The 20,100-nt window shown below is 31.4% G+C and overlaps 2 protein-coding genes across 3 annotated transcripts; both read left to right on the top strand.

The window, feature by feature from the left end:
• Positions 1-1,520: 1,520 nt before the first annotated feature.
• LOC129291217 (probable disease resistance protein At5g66890) lies at positions 1,521-8,554 on the top strand. The gene is made up of 5 exons (XM_054928474.1): positions 1,521-2,243; positions 5,906-6,254; positions 6,345-6,709; positions 7,290-7,507; positions 7,575-8,554. Exons 2-5 carry the CDS (start codon positions 6,051-6,053, stop codon positions 8,444-8,446), a joined length of 1,659 nt encoding a protein of 552 aa, XP_054784449.1. The 5' UTR covers positions 1,521-2,243; positions 5,906-6,050; the 3' UTR covers positions 8,447-8,554.
• LOC129291214 (probable disease resistance protein At5g66910) lies at positions 8,311-17,172 on the top strand. Of its 2 annotated transcripts, none has more exons than XM_054928467.1 (5): positions 8,311-8,449; positions 12,712-13,407; positions 14,545-15,265; positions 15,802-16,061; positions 16,132-17,172. In XM_054928467.1, the coding sequence occupies exons 2-5, from the start codon at positions 12,795-12,797 to the stop codon at positions 17,001-17,003; spliced, it is 2,466 nt and encodes an 821-aa protein (XP_054784442.1). In that variant the 5' UTR covers positions 8,311-8,449; positions 12,712-12,794; the 3' UTR covers positions 17,004-17,172. The 2 variants fall into 2 exon arrangements, with proteins under 2 accessions (XP_054784442.1, XP_054784443.1); XM_054928468.1 differs by having other exon boundaries at positions 14,581-15,265.
• Positions 17,173-20,100: the final 2,928 nt, after the last annotated feature.

Here is a 20,100-nt window from a genome sequence, read left to right on the forward strand (position 1 = left end):
CATTAACAATTTAACAACCAATTTTTTTTTTCAATTTAAGATATTAAATTCAAAAATTTCCATAAGCAACCTAAAATTCTGGGAAAAATATTACAAGAGATATGGATATGAAATAGAAATGTAAAGAGAAATAATAGTACTTAAATTAAATCGCAAAAAATCAATTTAATGACAATTAGACCATACTCTATTTTTTAAATGAATCGTTAATAAGCATTCAAATATTTATAAATATGAAAGTATTAATTACAAATTAAGAATTTAAGTCTTGTAGGTTACTCCTAATTAATTATTTGTAAGAAAAATTACGATATTGTTATTAACTGATCTCTTAAGACCCAAGCTTCATCCTCCCAAATGCAAACTACGACTAAAGTGTGAGATTGGACAAATTTTTCAATTACAGATAAAAAAGTGAAAGATTTTTTTTAAGCAGCAGATAAAAATATGTTCGAAACTCAGAACATGAAAAATAAAATAAAACTCATTCACTTTCTAACCGCTAGTCATTTCATTTACAAACAGTATTCCGCGTGCAAGTTGGGCTAAAGATATGTTATTGGACCTTATCATCTTATTTAATTTCTTCCATTTGTTTTTTATTTTTTGTTCATCAAATTGGTTGTCTTCGTCTTCTTATAGATAGTCAAGACCAATATCTCATCAATTGATATCTTAGCCAATCATCGCGAGAAAAATATTTTTTAATTTCCATAAATAAATGTAATAAACAATTATTAACACCAAATTTCTAAAAGTTTTTAAAATAAATTTTGGCTCCCTACTCCATGTTTTATTTTCAACAAGCAACAACCTGGAATATACTATATTTGATTCTTCATTGAGCCAATCTTCTCACGTACTATATCTTTGGTAAGCATCATCATCACATCCTGTTTACATTGGGAAACAGCTTCGAGTCGTGAGGAAAATTCTTTATTAATAATCTGGCTATATTGCCATGTTATAGTGAATACATGCACGTATCTTTAGGTACTCTATTAGCCACAACTCTTTATTTATAAAAATATTACCGTCTCCATTCTCTGTTAATCGTGGTAAAATATGTCATGCAGTAAGTACGTTATTTAATTTACACTAGCAGTGAAGCTGGGGAAATAACTGAGTGTGTGTTTGATTTTTAATTTATCAAAAATATATTTGCTGAAAATTTAATTGACAAAAGTCAATTCAATAAAAGTTAATTGTTGTAATGACATTTATATTTAAAAATATTTTTTTAAAAGTTAGTTTAATAAATAAATTTTTTAGTTAATTTACTATTGTGAGGGTGGACTTTTTCTTTTTTTCAAAAACATACGTGTATTATTGTCATTTCATATATAAATTTATTTACATTTTAGTTTTTTGACCCTGTAGTGTAAAATCATATTCTTTTAATCTTTTTTTTTTTAAGGTTCGGTAGAGATCCTACTGTGCTATTTTCCCTGAAAATAAAACAATAAAATCATATTCTTAATCATGTAGCAATCAAAGGGGTGGTCCCCTCCTGATCTGTCTTCTTCTGTTGACTCGAAATAAACTGCCCTAGGAAGTTTAGGAGAACGGCGGAGATCGAGGTTGTGAGGTGCCTGGTTTCTGATCGAAGCAGGAAAGTTGGGCTGCTAGGATGGCGAATCCTTTGTCGCTGGCTTATAACTTAGCAAAGGATGCTGCGAATATAATTGAGAGGGGTATGAATCATGGAAGAACAGTCAGGAACTTCAACGCAAAGATGGATCTAGTGATCTCAAAGCTTGACAGTATCGAAGAACACCTCCGCAAGACGGCGTCGGATTCATCCTCAGCCAAGGACATCGAGGTTTTGCAGGGGATCAGGGTGGAAATCCAAGAAGCTCGGGACAGATACTCCAAAATTGGATTCTGGAACTGCTGCATGGCGCCAACTTACCAGGAAGAGCTTCAGAATGCACACAATGAAATCCAAGGTTTAATAAATACTTGGGGTGAGTTGCTGAAGGTGGAGGCTGTAATTGAAGGCCGATCCCACCGACCTGGGAATAGTACTGTCCCCAGCAATGATATTCAGCGACCAACGTTTAGGATTGATCACGAAAAAATGTCATCGGAGTTTACAGTGGGACAGAGCAGTCCGTTGATGAACGATTTGAAGTTTAGCCTCATGAAAGAGGGTGGACATCAGATCTTTAACTTGACTGGTTTAACCGGTTCGGGGAAGACCACCTTGGCCCAGCAGCTCTGTCATGATATTGATATTCGAGGTAACACAAAAATCTAATCTTGCATCCACATTCATACAGGAATATACTTAGATATCAAGATCATCTGCACCTATTCTATTCTTGTTATCTGAGTCAAAGTGGGTTACTCTTTTTTTTTTTTTTTCCTTTCCTTGCTTCCGTTGAATTGTCTAAAATTATGGACTTTTTTTCTATTTTCAAAACATATATTAAACTTAAATTTTAACTCTCTAAAAAATATTTTGTTAAAAATTTTAAAATATTTATTTTTTGTAATTATATTAAAAAATTTAAATTATTAATTCATCCTTATAAGTTCACTGTTTATTCTTCTCTGATTTAAAGAACTTTCAATAATTAAGTCTACCAATATCAATCCTAAATCTAGAAAAAGGCGTGGCTCTCAGCCGATGAACAGTGGACACTTTGTGTGTGATTTCACTGTTACGGCTAATAGTCCCGGTTCAAATGAATAGTTTGGACTTGCTTTGGGCTCCGTGCTATTAAACCAAATTTTTGTCTCCCTCCTGAAATTCAAGTTCAAATGATTCCATCTGCTCTCTATTTTCCATCTCTCTCCTAGATTCAAATATTCATGTCATATTTGCTCATTTGTTGTGGCGTGTCTATTTGAAATTTGAATTAGATCTCATTTAATCTGTGTTTTCAGTCTCCCTTGCAACACTCTAAGTTTTTGAACTTATTTTTTTTTTTGGTAAATAATCTGCCAAAGTAAAAAAGATCTATTATGGTAAAAAAAAAAAGTTTAACATAATAATAAATTCTATCATGATAATTAAACTAACAGTTATAATAAATTATACTTCTTGAACAACAATGTAGAATCATTTACATCAACAGATCTCATAGAAGCAGACAATATTCAAAATCAAGTTTTAGTTTTGAAATCAAAATTTAGCATAGAAGTATGACTCCTGGGGTAGCAAAATTCCAAATAATTTCTAAGCACAAATTTTTTTTTTTTGGACATAACAATGTGCTCTAAGTGTACATCCCAATCGATATAAAATAAATCCTATTTAAATCATAACATTTTTTGAACAATTAGTTATTTAAAAATATCTAAAATGAGTCTGAACAATATTCACAACCATTTAATATTAATACTTAGCCTCAACCAAGAATAGTTTTGAGATGTACACTTATTGACAACATAATCACATCATATAACCTAGCTAATTACTCAATAATTCCAAACAAATTTATTATATCACCAATATCTCAAAAAGCAATTAGAATCATGAGGAACAAACAAAATCATCATGGTCAAGCATACAAGTCAAATATAAAGCTATGAGGAATAGACAAAATATTCAAATCAAATTAAGGGCTAAGAGAGACAGACATTGTGCTCTTGACCATAAAGATATAGCTAATCAAAATTAGAGTCTACATACTCTACAAAATAATATATGTTTTAAGTTGACACTATATGCATTGTATAAACTGGATAAAGATGCAATATAGAAGGTGGTGTTCCATATACAAAAACTTTGTCTTTGGTGCTTTCTCAGCCGAACTTGTTCCTACAAAAATTGTTAATCACAAGAAATGCGACTTAAAAGTCCTATTAACTCAAATTAATATGTAACAATATATATAGATGCTACTAATCATGTGATTGTTAAATCGGTATATAAAACATTTATTTGAATAAATATTTCCAAACAAATTGAACAAATATTTAATTACATGACTATACTTTATATCCCTCTTTATGCTATGCCTAGAAGCCAAATCACCTGGCTAAATGTAACTTAGATCAAGCTACATGCCACTTATTGGGTCTGATGAGGATTTACCACATGATAGTAATTATCTAAGCAAAAATTTTCCAACAACAATAATATTTCAAAATATCCTGACAAGTTATCTATATTTTAAATGGTTGCCTTGTATCTTAAATAATAAATTTTCCTTCACAACACCACTTCCTCCAATCTTTTAATCAACACAATCTACACAATCATTACATCATACTACATATTAATTTCATATTGTAACAAATATATAACTCTCAATTTAAAATTAGGAAGTCTATGCCTAACCCACATTTAGTACCAATTCAGGGTTAGAATCCATTTTAACTCTTTCAAAAAATTTTTCTATCATCCTCTTACACTCAACCTCTAATTAAACCTCAAATCAATCCCAACATTAATATTTCATCATTACATAACTTCAAAATTCATCCAAAAATACCCCAAAAATAAAAAAAATCATCCTCAAGCATCAAATCAACATTCTAATACCATAGAAACACTTATCTATGTTTAAATAAACATCAAAACATTTGAAATTAACCCCACAAGTTCAGATTCAACCAAACTTCACCATCTAAGTTTAGGATTTAATTCAAAATCCTCAAATTCAAATTCCAACCTTAAATAAATGTTGTGTAGAATTTATCAAACTCCCAGCAATCTCAACAACATAATAAATCATCATAGGTTCAAATTAAACATCTTATAGGAAAACCTTAACTTAAAAATTTTCCTCAAACTCAAAGAAAATTATGTAGCAATGTAGAAGAGGAAGTTAGAAACTGACCTCAAGTGGTTGCACGGCTTGAAAACCACTCCAAGTTCGGTACCCTAACAGAGAAAACTCAAAGCTCCCTTTGATTCTCGGCCCCTCTCACACGTTCTATCTGATTTCGTAGAACAGGGATTCTTAAAATGCCTCTCATCCACATGCAGTTGGAATCAGCAAAAGCTTGTACATGCGCAGACAAGCATTTAAGTGAAACTCCTGCATTTTGCCCTCCATCCGCTTGTGGCCGAGCCTTGTGTTAAGCTCACCCACACATGGTCAACCTTCAAAGGCCTAATTCTACCATTTGTAGGCCTAGTCCGTCCCAATTTCATACTCTGGACCCTATTTAACACTTCTACAAGGTCTTTGGCCAAATAAAACTCATAATTAATTGCCTAAGCATGACATTATCCTCAAACAACCTCAAATGAATTTTTATTCCTAAATTTCACCTCAAAGTAAATTTCAAATCTTGAAGTTCCCAACTTATTCCTTAATTAAAAATCAAGGTGTTATATCCCTCGTGAAATCTGAACTCTCTCAGCCTCAGCCTATATATATTCCATCATCAATCTTTCTTCATCAATGAATGGACTCCACTAATAATCCATGATTCAAATTTCAAGTCGTCAACCAAAGACGAGCACCACTAATGTTGCGTATAGAGAAATATTCGAAAATGTAGATCCAGATATTTCTTCTACACCTTAATCTAACAGTTCTAAATATTGTTTTAGATTTAAATTTTTTTAAAAATATAAGCATAAATTATATTGACTAATTCATATTTTATCACATTAAATCTCTATTTCATTAATTTTTTGCATGAGTTTGAAATATTATTTTAGTTGACTTATATATTTTAGTTTTTTTAAAAAAATTATTAAATAAATAAGTTTACATGATGAAAAAAAAATTAAATATGAATAAAAAGGTATAAAAATATATGCATTAATTTTTTAAGCAACTTGAATAATTTTTAAAACAACACCTATATTCAAAGAAGACTATTTCGGTATAATATATGTGATTTAACCATCAATTAAAGTTAGGTGAATGTGAATGAAAATATGAGGAGTACTAACTCAATGCTGCTGGGGCTGATCCGGGCGAGCGGGTTGGTTCAGCGACAATATCCTGTTTGTGCCCGTAGGCTCGAAGATTGAAAGCGATGAAGATCTGGCTAATCAAGTGGAATACGAATTGCGTGAAAATGGGAGCAATGCTGTGTTGCTGGTGCTGGATGATGTTGAGCCTGGCTCGGAAGTTGTAATGCAGTGGAGTGATAAGATATCATCAAATAATACCAAATCCAAGATTTTGGTCACTTCAAGATTTTCCCTCCGAGGTTTGGGCATCCCATTGCAGATGAGGCCATTGCGTAAAGATGATGCCATCACTCTTTTACTTCATTTTGTTCGACCAAGTGGCGCCCCTTCCCACGCTTTCCTCCCTGACAGGGATACTCTCCTACAGGTCCTGAAAAACTTTGCGTCATCCATTTGCGTTGTTAGATATTTTATCTATATATGATTTAATTTGTGAGAGGCTTTGATTTATCAACAGGTGGTACAAGGCTGTGGACGTCATCCGATGGCCATCAAAATAATTGGCCGGGATCTCCGGGGGAAGCCCATTGAATTCTGGCAGAAGAAGCTGAAACAATGGTCAGAGGAAGGTCTCTCTATTCTTCAAACTGATACAGAGCTGCTTACTCGTCTCCATGATTCCTTGAGTGTTTCCGAAGAATTTCAAAGGATCAAAGAATTCTTCATGGACCTTGGCTTATTCCCCGGGAATAAAATGATCCCCGTTCCTGCCTTGTTTGACATGTGGATAGAACGTTACCCACAAGTTAAGAATGACATATATGCCATGACCCACATCCACGATTTGACGAGCATGAATTTGGCTGATAAGGTGGTTCGAAGGTAAATGCCACTACTAAATTCAATAAAAAATGGCATTTAAGGATTTTCTAAACACATTAATTATAATTAAAGACCTTAAAACTATGAAATTTCATTAAAAAAACAACGATCCCTATTGTTAGAATTAATTTTTTTTGATTGAATTTTTTTAATACTAATCTTCTGTATTTTTAATACTCATTTTTTATATTTTTAATGCTCATCTTCAATGTTTTTAGCCTTGAGGTTTTTTTTTTTTTTTTCAATAGTCACTTTAAATTTTTTCAATAGTACTCATCTTGACATCTTCTATGGTTGCAGATAATAAGTATTGAGAACATCTAAGTTAATAATTGAAAACAAAAAGAAATGTGCTAAAAATAGTTAAAATGAGTACTGAAAATTTAGTAATAAAAGTATGAAATTAAAGATGAGTATTAAAAAAAATTAAAGTATATATTTCATCCTTTTCATTTAAGTTCCTTAATTTTATAAAGTATATAGGATCAGTGAGAGTGATATCAACGTGGCGATTTATTTCCCACACACTGATGACTTTGAACAAATTAATTTATACATGTACTTTCGTAATCTTAACCAGGCGAATTGGAAGCGACGAAGACAATTACTACGAGAATCACTTCATAACTCAGCACAATATTCCTAGAGAGCTGGCTAACAAATATTCCAGCGAGCAGGGGGATGCATTCGAGAGGGAAAGACTAATTATTGAAATAAATGGGAACGATCCTCCTGAATGGTGGCAGCAAAATCAGCCGCAGCAAAGGGTAGATGCTCGTGTATTATCCATTTTTACAGGTTTGTTTCTCCTCTCTTAGTTTCTCTTTCTGTTTCTTTTCCACACTTGATTGGTGCCATCTTGCAGATCAAGAGGTCACTCCAGATTGGTACGTAATTCAAGCGGCCCAAGCCGAGGTTCTGATTTTAAACCTTAAGACTACCGAATATACGTTTCCAGGATTCATTAGGGAAACGAAAAAACTGAAAGTTCTCATCGTGATCAATCATGTGCACCGCTGGTTCACTAAATTCAAAAACTTCGAGTTGATTATTTTTCTGCAAACGCTCAGGAGAATCAGATTGCAGCAGGTTTCAGTTCCTTGCCTTTGGGAATCCAAGAACCTGCACAAGCTAACGCTTTACATGTGTGAAGTGTACACGGCTTTTGAAAACAGTTCCATCAAGTTCCCAAACCTGGTGGAGCTGAACATTGAGTATTGCAAAGATTTGCTGAAGTTGCCTGATGGGATTTGCCATATTGAAACCTTAAAGAAGCTCAGCATCAGTAATTGCTCCAAGTTTACGGAACTTCCGCAGGAAATTGGAAGGCTTAAGAAGTTGAAATTACTAAGGATTAGTTACTGCGCGGAGTTTGAGAAAATACCAGAGTCGATCACAGAGCTCGAGAGCCTAAGCTTTCTTGACATATCATTCTGCCTGAACATTAAGAAGTTACCGGACAATATTGGCGAGTTAAGGAGTCTAACAAATTTTAATATGTCAGATTGCTCAATTAGTGATCTGCCTGCAGCCTCTGTCATGAGATTGAAGCATTTAAAGAAAGTGACATGCGATGAATATACATATCATATTTGGGAAGTTATCAAGGGTCTCATAGACTTCGAACTCAAGGTAGAGACGGCCAAAGGAATTACCTTAAATTGGCTGCGGAGTGACTTTGAAGGCGATGACGAGGATGGCATAACCATGAAAATGGACAGAGATGATTATTCATGACAGGTAAATGTACTTTTCATTTCGGAATAGAAGTGATAATAACAAAACTACAGTTTCCATTTGCTAACAGTTTATTTGGATTAATGAGAATTTAGATTGAATCTTTTATTTAAATATATAAAAATTTATAGATTTGGATTTGAAATCCATTTCTTCCCATATTTTTTTTATAATTTTAAATTTTCTTTATACTTTATCATTTGAAATTTCTATCATTTTGAATATTTTGTTCTCTTTATAATTAACTATTTATATAATTATTACTTTATGGATAAGGTTTTTAAATATTTTAAAATATGATCCATTCATAAAATTAATTAGATATATTTTTCTTTTTTATCCTCAGAATAAATTTATTATTAAAACAAAATATATTTGATTTAATTAATCTTTAGCTGATTAAATCTTTCATTTTTATCATAAAAAATCATATTGTGTGTGCTCTCTCTTTGATTTATCATCTCTGAATATTTTCTTCATCATATTTTTGGATCTGATTTTTTTTTATCATCATATTCATCTCTTATACAGTGTTTTTCTTCATTAAAATTTTTTATCTAATTTTTCTGGATCACTATCTTCATCACAAAGCTTTTCCTCTCTCTCCCTCTTTATTTTTCCCAGATATTACAAAGAGGACATTAAACATTAAAAAGAAAACTCCATTACTAATCTACGATACTATATTATTGATATACGGTTGTATATCAATAATAAACAAATTGGTAAGTTAAAATCACTGACATGACTTATGTATTAGTGATATATAATTTTATATCATTGATATACTATCATAAATTAACATAACCAGATAATTAGACATAAACTTATTTATAATTGATATACAGATACATAATCATTTTTTCAAAACAGATCAAACAAAATCTTAGGAAACCCTTGCTTGAACTCTGACTTTGTAACAGAGTCTAACTGAACTTCCTCACCCTAGATTTACAGCTTTAGTGTAGCTTTGTGTAGAAGTTGTAGTTCAGACTTCCTCACCTTGCATTCGTGATTTTTCAACCTAAATCTGTAGCTTCCAATCTGCCTTACCTTGTGTTCTTGTAGTCTCCTAGTTGAATCTCTAACTCTGTTTATCCATTGGTGTGAGTTGTTCCATTATCAACTATCAATTTCTTCGTTGTTATGACCAAGAGTGCAGTGTCGTCTCCACATCTTCGGGTGGGTGAAAGCGAAACCAGTGTGAAAAAGAGGAATCAGGGTATTGTGATGCTAAATGGTAGTTTTGTCTTTTGTATCAAAGATAAATTAGAAAATGACCATTATCTTAATTTAGGAAAAGGTGGGTTATTAGTTTTCTTTAATCATATAATGTTGGCTAAATTTTCTAAAGCCCTAAAATTAATCCTCACTAGAAAAGGCACCCATATATAATGACTGGCTATGTTTCGAATAGGATTGCCTTCAATAGGATGTTACCTGTGTAGAATAAAAAATAGATAATAATTTGTTTTATCTTACACAAATTATTTTAAAGTATGATATCATGTGCATATAAAAAATATAAACAATTTATATATGTGATCCCCACATAAATTAATTTTTTTGGCCAACATATAAATTAAAATTTAAACAATATATTATGGTTTATAAGTTATTAGTTGTAAATATAAATAACCATTTATTTTATTTAAGAATTTTTCATCCTCGTCTGTATAAAAAAATGTAAATAACATAATTTTTTTATACGGTTATATGTTTATATTCAAATATTATTTGGCACAATTTGAGGTAATTCTTCTTTGCATTCACACAATTTTTTATTATAGAAATTTTCTTTTTGTCAACAACTTATTTCATTTTATAACTTGTCATTTTGTGTATATTAAAAATATAAACAACATATTTTATAAGCAAAATTTATAAACCTTACCCTTTGTTATTGAAATTTTAAAATTTAAAACTAAATTAGCACGTACATAAATAAAAAAAATGTTAAAATACTATCATTTAATTATAGATTATAACTCACTCTACTTTAAATTTGTTATCAAATGCATATTTAAAAATAGATGATAAAACTTTAGCCCTTCAATTTTACATTAATATTTAGTCTTTTAAATTTACTGTTTGAATAAAAGGTAACATACCACTAAAATTTGCTAACATAAGTGAAGAATATTGAGTTTGACATCTACCTAAATTAATGATAAAATCAATCTGACTTGAAGGCCAATTTGTTTTCATTTAGCCATATGCAATATGTCAAGTCATCAACTAATTTTATATGTTAGATTATTTTAAATTAAAGGTTGATTTGTGTTTCAAAATCTAAAAGATTGAAGTGGCAATTTCTTCCCATAACTAAATTATCATTGTCATGCTTGTATGTATCGACACCACGATAGGCAGAAAGGATGGTAACATTGACGAATTAAAAAAGAGAGATGGGATTTAAAATATTTCTTCTATTTTTTTTAATAACCCAAGAAGAAGATTCTGTCAGTAGAAGAGATCTCTCCAGTGATATTAAAAGAGAGAGATAGATTTCACCAAAAAGTTACTGTATATATAAAGATTGAGATTGAAACCTTCAATTATTTATTTGAACAACAAAAGTTTCACTCGCATTAATTTTAGCTGATAATATTTTTTTATTTTTATTTATAAATTATTTTTAGTATTTTTATTAAAAAATAAATAAAATTTTAAAATTGATAATCATTAACTCTGTCTTTACTAATTTTTTTTTACTTTTCTTATATTAAATATGTTTTTTTTAAAAAAATTCTATTTTCTTACATTAATATTATATATTGAATAAAGGTAAAATAAAAATTCATAAAAAAAATAATATGATGCCTTAATAAAAGAATCACAAAAACCCTTATCCAACTACTTTAATAAATAGGACAAGAGGGATAATTCATGAGTCGGTTTATTGAATTAATTACTTAATTTAATTTTATATAGCTAAAACCTAGAAGTTCCCTTAATTTATAGCCACAACTTTTTGTTTTTCTTCTTGGCATATTCTCACCATCAATGACTTGTAATGCTCTATAAAAAAAGTTAATAGTCAAAAGAATCCATAAACATAAGAAAATATAAAGCAACCAATATTCTTATATTCAAAGTTATCTATAGTCCCCACCCAACACCACCATGGCCAGCCATTTCTTTGAAATTTACGGCTATGAAAAATAATTCCATTCGCATCTTTTTTAATCATGTAATCGAACCGGACAACCGGTGGTCCTCTCCCAGGATCAATTTTTTGTGCCTGTTAAGGAAGATGAGATGTGGATGATCTAAATTTAAAACTTTTAATTTATTTTTATTTCATATTTATTAAAATAAGAACTTATAAAAATTTTACAAAAAATTTAATAAATCTCTTTTATCAACAATTTGGTCAGAACAGTTAACATTTAATTTGAATTATCCAAATTTAATATTATATAAAGCCCATCCAAAATACATCTAACTAATTAATTTATAAAAGTATAAATTTTTTATTATTAAATTGGACTGTCTAGATTAAATCAGTAATATTTATAGTAATAATAAATATATTTACCAAAAAATTATAATTTTTATTTTAATAAATATATAATAATAATAATAATAATAATATATATAAAATTTTATTTTACGAAGGGGTGGTCCCCTAGCTCCTCTGTGTCTTCTTCTACACTATTATCAGAATCGGACTGACTAGCCGATCCGACTAGTTGAATCAGGAATCGGTCATAGGTCCAATTACACCTAAAAATTGCTTTCCTTGTGAACCGCTCATGAACCGGTTGAGTCGGATGTGAAAAATTAGTTGAACCAGCCATTTTACTTTTTTATTTTTTATTTTTAACTCATATTTTTAAAATATAATTTATACACATTTATACCCAATAAGCATGGTGAAATGAAAAAATGCAAGAAATATGTATAAATTATGTGTGTGTGTATATATTTTAATGTTATAAATTATAAATTATGAAATAATTATATATATTTTGGATGAAAATGATGTCATAATATAAATTATAAATTATCTTGTTTGAAATTTACATATTCATTTTTCTTACTATATATGATTTCTTTTTACTTTAAATATATAATATTTAAAATATATCAATTTATTTATGATCAGTTTGATCTCGATTTAGACCGCAGTCCAACCATTGAACCGTGAACCGATACCTTGACCGGTTCAATGACCGGTCCGGTTTTCATAACATTGTTCTTGTATCACCAATAATTAATATAAGTTTCTTTAATTTTCATTACATGGACTCCAAGAGTAGTCTTCCACCCTCAAAAACAAATTGCTGAGGAAGTTTAGGAAAGGTGGAAAGCCAGGCTGTGAGGTGCCTGATCGATCGAGAGGATGGGGGATCCCGTGTCGCTGGTTTTGGAGTTAGGAAGGGAGGCTGCGGATATAATTAACAGGGGTCTGAATCATGGAAGCACAGCCGAGAGTTTCAACAACACAGTGGATCTAGTAGGCCCAAAGCTTGAAAGAATTGAACAACTCCTCAGCACGACGACGTCGGAATCGTCAGCCCAGGACATAAAGGCTTTGCAGGTGATCAGGAGGAAAATCCAAAAGGCTCGGAACAAATACTCCATAATCGGATTCTGGAACTGCTGGATGGCGCCAAGTTACCAGCAAAAGCTTCAGAGTGCACACCATGAAATCCAAGGTTTAATAAATACTTGGAGTATGTTGGTGACGGCGGAGGCTGTGATCGAAGGCCGAGCCCACCGACCCGGGAATAGTACTGTACCCGGCAATGATAATATTCGTCAACCAAGGTTTAAGATTGATCACGAAACGATGTCGTCGGAGTTTACAGTGGGATGGAACAGTCCGTTGATGACAAATTTGAAGTCTAGCCTCATGAGAGATGGCGGAGACCGGATCCTTAACTTGACTGGTTTCACCGGCTCGGGGAAGACCACCTTGGCCCAGCAGCTCTGTCGTGATATTGATGTGCGAGGTAACACTGAAATCTAATCTTCCATAATCTTGCACATATATATTAGCAGGATAGATTCACCTGGCCTCGAAGTCCATCTACACTTATTCTTGTAATGTGACTCGAACCAGGAGGCTTGGTAAGGCACATAAATATAATATATTTACATGATCAGGAGAGGATAGATTCATCTTATAATTTCATCCACACCTATTCTTGTCATACGAATCAAACCAGGTGGCTAGTTTTTTCAAGCCTCTTCCGTTTACTCTAATTTGGTACACCGTTAGAAATATTAGGTTAAAAATTTTAAAATACCTAATTATTTATTTATAGTCATATTGAAAATTTTAAGATTATTAATTTTCTATTATAATTAAATTATCAACTCTCCCCCAATTTACAAAACTTTAAATAATTAAGGTGATTAATATTTAAATAAATAATTTAAAAATATTGTATTAACATTAATGAAGTTTAAAGGTAATAAGCATAAATTATAAGATGTCGTGCCGGTTCGAAGGCCCCAGCAAAGAAAGAGAAAATCATAAATAAGTCCAAAATAAGATAATTAATTATAGACAAGCCCTCTAAATTTGCTTTATTCATGACAAGATTTAACTACATAACATTATATATTTAATATGATTTTATTTAATTAAATTAAAATAAAAAAAATTTGTTATAAAATTAATTATATATAAAAAAATACGATATTTAATATAAAAAAAAGTTAATAACGCAAGGTTTTTTTTTTTTTGTAAAATACAGGGCCAAGGCCCGAAATTTATTTCATACGTATCAACCTGGGCTTAGAAACGCCCACCTGATTCCTGTACAACAATTCTTGCAACTCTATCGGGTTCCAACAGAAAGAACAACCCTGCTCTTTCCTCAAGCTCAGACCTACTAAATGGTCAGCACAACAATTACCCTCCTTGCATGCATGTGACACCCTCACATCCCAACTGGGATCTCTCAAACGTGTGAAACATCATGTAACACTCCATTATCAGTCTCATTACAATCAACTAACTTACCAAGCATACTAGCTGCAGAGGTGGCGTCTCAACAATTATCTCAACAATGAGTTTGTCCAAATATGAATATATGACGGTAATGACTGATTATCAACTTGGGGCTGATATGGATGAACAGGCTGCTTCAGCGACAATATCCTGTTTGTGCCCGTAGGTTCAAAGATTGAAAGCGATGGAGATCTGGCTAAGCAGGTGGAACACGAGTTGCGTGAAAATGGGAGGAAGACAGTGTTGCTGGTGCTGGATGATGTTGAGGCTGGCTCAGAACAACCTGTTACGCGGTGGAGCAATCAAATGTCATCAAATACTAAATCCAAGATTTTGGTCACTTCGAGAGCTGCCCTCCAAGGTTTGGGCATCCCAGTGCAGATGACGCCATTGCGTGACGAAGATGCCATCGATCTTTTACGGCATTTTGTTCGACCAAGTGGCACATCCACCTACACTTTCCCTGACCGTCCCATTCTCCTACAGGTCGTACAAGTCTGTGGAGGTTATCCGATGGCCATTAAAATAATTGGCGGGGATCTCCAAGGGAAGCCCATTGAGTTCTGGCAAAAGAAGCTGAAACAATGGTCACACCAAGGTCGCTCTGTCCTTCAAACTGATACAGAGCTGCTTACTCGTCTCCATGATTCCTTGAGTGTCTCCAAAGAATATCAAAGCAACAGAGAATTCTTCATGGACCTTGGCTTATTCCCCAGAAATAAAATGATCCCCGTTACTGCCTTGTTTGACATGTGGATGGAACTTTACGAACAAGTCAAGGATGACATAGATGCCATGATCCACATCCACTATTTGACAAACATGAATCTGGCTGATCAGGTGGTTCGAAGGTAAGTATACAACTACATTAAAACAAAAAAACAAAAAATTGGCTGATGTACAATTATTTAATGCCAAGAATTTGATTGATATATAGAAGTGGTTGAAAGGTAAATACACTGAGGAGTGAATCCATGGTGGCGATTTATTTCTCATATACAGATATAGTTAGGAATACGCAGTCAAATGGAGAGAACAAATAAGCAAGAAGTAGTAGAAGAATATCTATTTTAATTCAAACCATTAAGTTTATAATTTCTTTCACTTTATTATATATTAGTTCTTAAGTCGACCATGTAGAACTTCTCACGTCAACTTATATTCACTCACACCTGTATATTTTAACAATCTCTCCCTCAAATAACAGCTCATCATAAGCTCCCCATGCATTGAGGACGCCACCAAATATATAAACTTCGAATTTTGTTTCAAGTTAAGATATGGTGCACTGACACTAGTGCTCTGTATTAGCGATCCTCATAACACACACTGGTTGGAACAAATTAATTTATTAAAATGTGCTTTCGTAATCTTGTGACTGAACCAGGCGAATTGGAAGCGATGAAGACAATTACTACGAGAATCACTTCATAACCCAGCATAATATTCCAAGAGAGCTGGCTAAAAATTCAAGCGAGCAGGGGGAAGCATTCCAGAGGAAAAGACTATTTATTGAAATAAATCTGAATGATCCTCCCGAATGGTGGCAACAAAAACCGCCGCAGCGAGGGATCTCTGCCTGCTTGCCATTGCTGAAAGGACCAACGCAGCAAAGGGTAGATGCTCGTATATTATCCATTTTAACAGGTTTGTTTTTCTCTCTTAGTTTCTTTTTCTGCTTCTTTCTCTTCCGCTCTTGATTGATGCTCTATTGCAGATCAAGAAGTCACTCCCTATTGGTGCGTAATTCAAGCGGCCCGAGCTGAGGTTCTGATTTTAAACCTTAAGACTTCAGAATATACGTTGCCGGGATTCATTAGGGAAATGAGAAGCCTGAAAGTTCTCATCATGATCAATTGTGTGTACCGCTGGTTCACTAAATTCAAAAACTTTGAGCTGATTAGATTTCTACAGACGCTCAGGAGAATCAGATTGCAGCAGGTTTCAGTTCCTTGCCTTTGGGAATCCAAGAACCTGCACAAGTTAACGCTTTACATGTGTGAAGTATCCGCGGCTTTTGAGAACAGTTCCATGAAGTTCTCAAATTTGGTAGAGCTGAACATTGAGTATTGCAAAGATTTGGTGAAGCTGCCTGATGGATTTTGCGACATTGAAACCCTCGAGAAGCTCAGCATCAGTAATTGCTCCAAGTTTACTCAAATTCCGCAAGAAATTGGAAGGCTTAAGAACTTGAGATTACTACGGATTAGTTACTGCGTGGAGATGGAGGAAATACCAGAGTCAATCACGGAGCTCAAGAGCCTAAGCTTTCTTGACATATCATTCTGCCTGAACATCAAGAAGTTACCGGACAACATTGGTGAGTTGAGGAGTCTAACGAATTTCAATATGTCGGATTGCTCAATAAGTGATCTGCCTGCAGACTCGGTGATGAGATTGACGCATTTAAAGAGAGTGACATGCGATGAATATACATATCATCTTTGGGAAGTTATCAAGGGTTTCATAGACTTCGAGCTGAAGGTAGAGACGGACAAGAGCGTTACCTTAAATTGGCTCCGGGGTGACTTCGAAGGAGATGACGAGGATGGCATCACCATGAAAATGGATAGGGATGATTATTCATAGCTGGTGAATGCATTTTTCAGTTCTGAAAATAAAACCACAGTTTTCATTTGCTAATATATTTTGGGTGATAAAAATAAAAAAGTTTATTTGCTTTCTATGCACTAGCTACCAAAAATTGACATGCATGTAAAATGCTCTATATATTTAACATGTTTTTTTTCTTCCGTTATTTCATTTTTGTTTTCCCGGTTCGTCGTCCTAATGAATCTCCTTCTGTGAATTTGTACAAGAATGTTGGTTTACTACTACTAGACAACCAATACTCAGAATCCAGCCTCTGTTTCCATGGGATCAACGGGATGAAACTTTTCCGGATCTTTCCATATTCCTTATTTGACCTTTTCCTTTGGCACCAAAAAATATAATCATAACAAAATAAAGGGAAAGAAGAAGAAGCAGAAATCACAATCGGAAAAAAAAAAAAACACAGAGAAAGAGAAGAAATTCATTTATTTGGAAAATTATTAAATGGATAAATGCACTGGTTTAAAGATCCAGTTTGCGTTGCGGTAGTGCAGTAAGATGGAAAGTGAATAATTTAGCAAATATTCAATCAAAGATATCAATTGGTCAAGGAGTCAGCTGTGTTTGGATTTCAATTGAAAAATTTGATTATGAAAAAAATTGATTATTAGAACGTTTTTATGTTTGGATAAATTTTCAAAAATTAATTATGAAAAAATTGATGATGTTTGAATAATTTTTTTTAAAATTAATTTTAAGTAAATAATTCTACTATTTAAAGTGACAAGCTACTAATGTTCAGAATTAATTTTTTAAAATGGAACAAGTTCTAGCTCATCTCTAATGGAGTTTAAAAATATTGAGGTGTTTGGATAAAATTTTTTAAAACCATAATTTTAAATTTAGAATTGATTTTAGAAAGATATCCAAATAGGCCGGCCAAGTACTAGAAAGGAAGGAGCTAAACTTTTCAAGAAGCAATGGACTTTTCCATGTCTGGTTCACTAAAAATTCTTTCTAAAAAGTGAAGCCTTACACTTTCTTCACAATTATGAAAGAAAATTATTGCTTTCTGTCCCATTTTTTATTTTAAAAAATTCTTTTATAATATAATTTTTAGACTTGTTTTTTAAAATAAAATGAAATGAAAATATGTTTGGTCATGTTAATTCAAAAATAATTATAGAATTAAAAAATAAGATGATAATGATAGTTACAGGCAATTAATTGGGGTGGTTTGTGGTACAAACCAGTCAAGCTAACTAAATATTTCAATAATCAAATACAATGTGATTTGAAAAAAAAAACGAAATGAAAATAAATTTAAAATGTTTTTATTTTTTATTTTTTATTTTTAAAAATAAAAAATGATAATATTTTTGAAAACAAATTATTTTAGTTATTCAAACAAAATCTTTATTTTTTTATTTTTAAAAACATAAAACAGTCTTTAAAAACCAAACATGCTCTTAATGGACAAAATCCAAGCATGTTCCACTTTCCTAATATATAGTTATTATATATTTTCAAATTTGTCCTTAGAATATAAAATAAAATTTAATTAAAAGGATGTTTTTTTATCATGAAAAAGTAATATATTTATTTAAAAAGTAGTTAGACTTCTCAGGAATTATAAAATTCAAACAGATAATCAACTATAAACTTTCTGAACATTTGTCAAGTTGAAATAATTAATTAAATATAATGAAAAATGAATTGGTGACAATGAAAATTCTGAAAAATATCACCTTGATCACAAAAGTCAGATTAGATGGGGATATTATATATGGAACCCACAAAATGACTTGTGAACGCCAATTGAGAAAGACATTGCCTATGAGCAGTTAGACGTGCTACATGTAGAATTTAGAAATTAAATTTGACATTGTCATTGTGCTTACCCTCCACCAAGGCTGTTAAACTCACGATAAACTTACAATAAAAATATAAATTTAAAATTTAAATTAATAAAATTTTATTTTTATTAATAAATAGTCTTTAAAAATATATGATTAAATAATTAAAATATAAAATATGATCATAATTTAATTTAAATATATTTCAAATATAAATAATTGAAATTAAGTTTATCCATATATCAACATAAAAAATTTTAAAATAAGGCAACTTATTTTTTATATTTTTTATTTTTTTATTAATATTATTTTTTAGCTTTATTTTTTCATTGAACCGAATCCTACCTTTTCTTTAAATTAAGTTCAACACAATATATACATATCTTGCTCAACGAGCTTCTGAGTAGATATGCACAGTTTTATAAGTTAAAAATATGAAAACAATAAATTCAGAGAATCAATTCGCGAGTTTAACCAAGTTTTATCTAGTTCGAGTTTATGAATAAATTAATACAATGTTATAAGCTAGAAATATAAAAATAATAAACTTATAGAGTCAACTTAAGAGTTTGATAACAATATCCTCCACAACTTAAAACCAAGGCTACTATTGAGGGTAATTAAAAGTGTAATTTGGTTTTGGTTTAATCAAAACACATGAACTAAACCAATGATCGGCTTGTACAAAAAAAAAACAATTGATTGATTTTTTATTAGATTAGTTTGGTTTGATTTTGAGGTAGTTTGATTGGGTTTAATTTATACATGAATTAAGTTTTAATATTTTTTTAACAAATAAAATCATATATTAAGACTAAAGCATGATATTTTTATTTTTTTTCCTTCATTTTTCAATTTCAAATCATATTCTTGACTTTATTATATATGAATGGAAATGAACGTCATATCTAGAATAAAATATTCAAATTTTATTATTAATAAACATCATTAGTAACACAAGTTAAATTGTCTAAGTAATACGAGTTGTGTTCAAATTTAATACTCGATTGTACCTCAAATAAGATTACTTTCAATAGAAGGATATCTATGAAAAATAAAAAAGAGCTTGTTTTGAATCAAAAAAGGAGAAAATTTTATATCTAAAATTATTTGGAAGATCATTCTTGAAGAAACACGAGTATATTTATTTGACTCTCTAATAGCAAAATTGAAAAAGGAAGGGCGAGAGATACTTTTAAAGAAGTTTGGGTTTTCGTTCAACTTTAGCTAAAGTTAAAATTAAAAAAGATAAACAATAATAATCTAATATTAATTAT

The sequence above is a fragment of the Prosopis cineraria genome, unplaced genomic scaffold, assembly GCF_029017545.1.
Source record: "Prosopis cineraria cultivar Desert tree isolate PC_DT_omini unplaced genomic scaffold, ASM2901754v1 PC13, whole genome shotgun sequence".
Lineage (NCBI taxonomy): Eukaryota > Viridiplantae > Streptophyta > Magnoliopsida > Fabales > Fabaceae > Prosopis > Prosopis cineraria.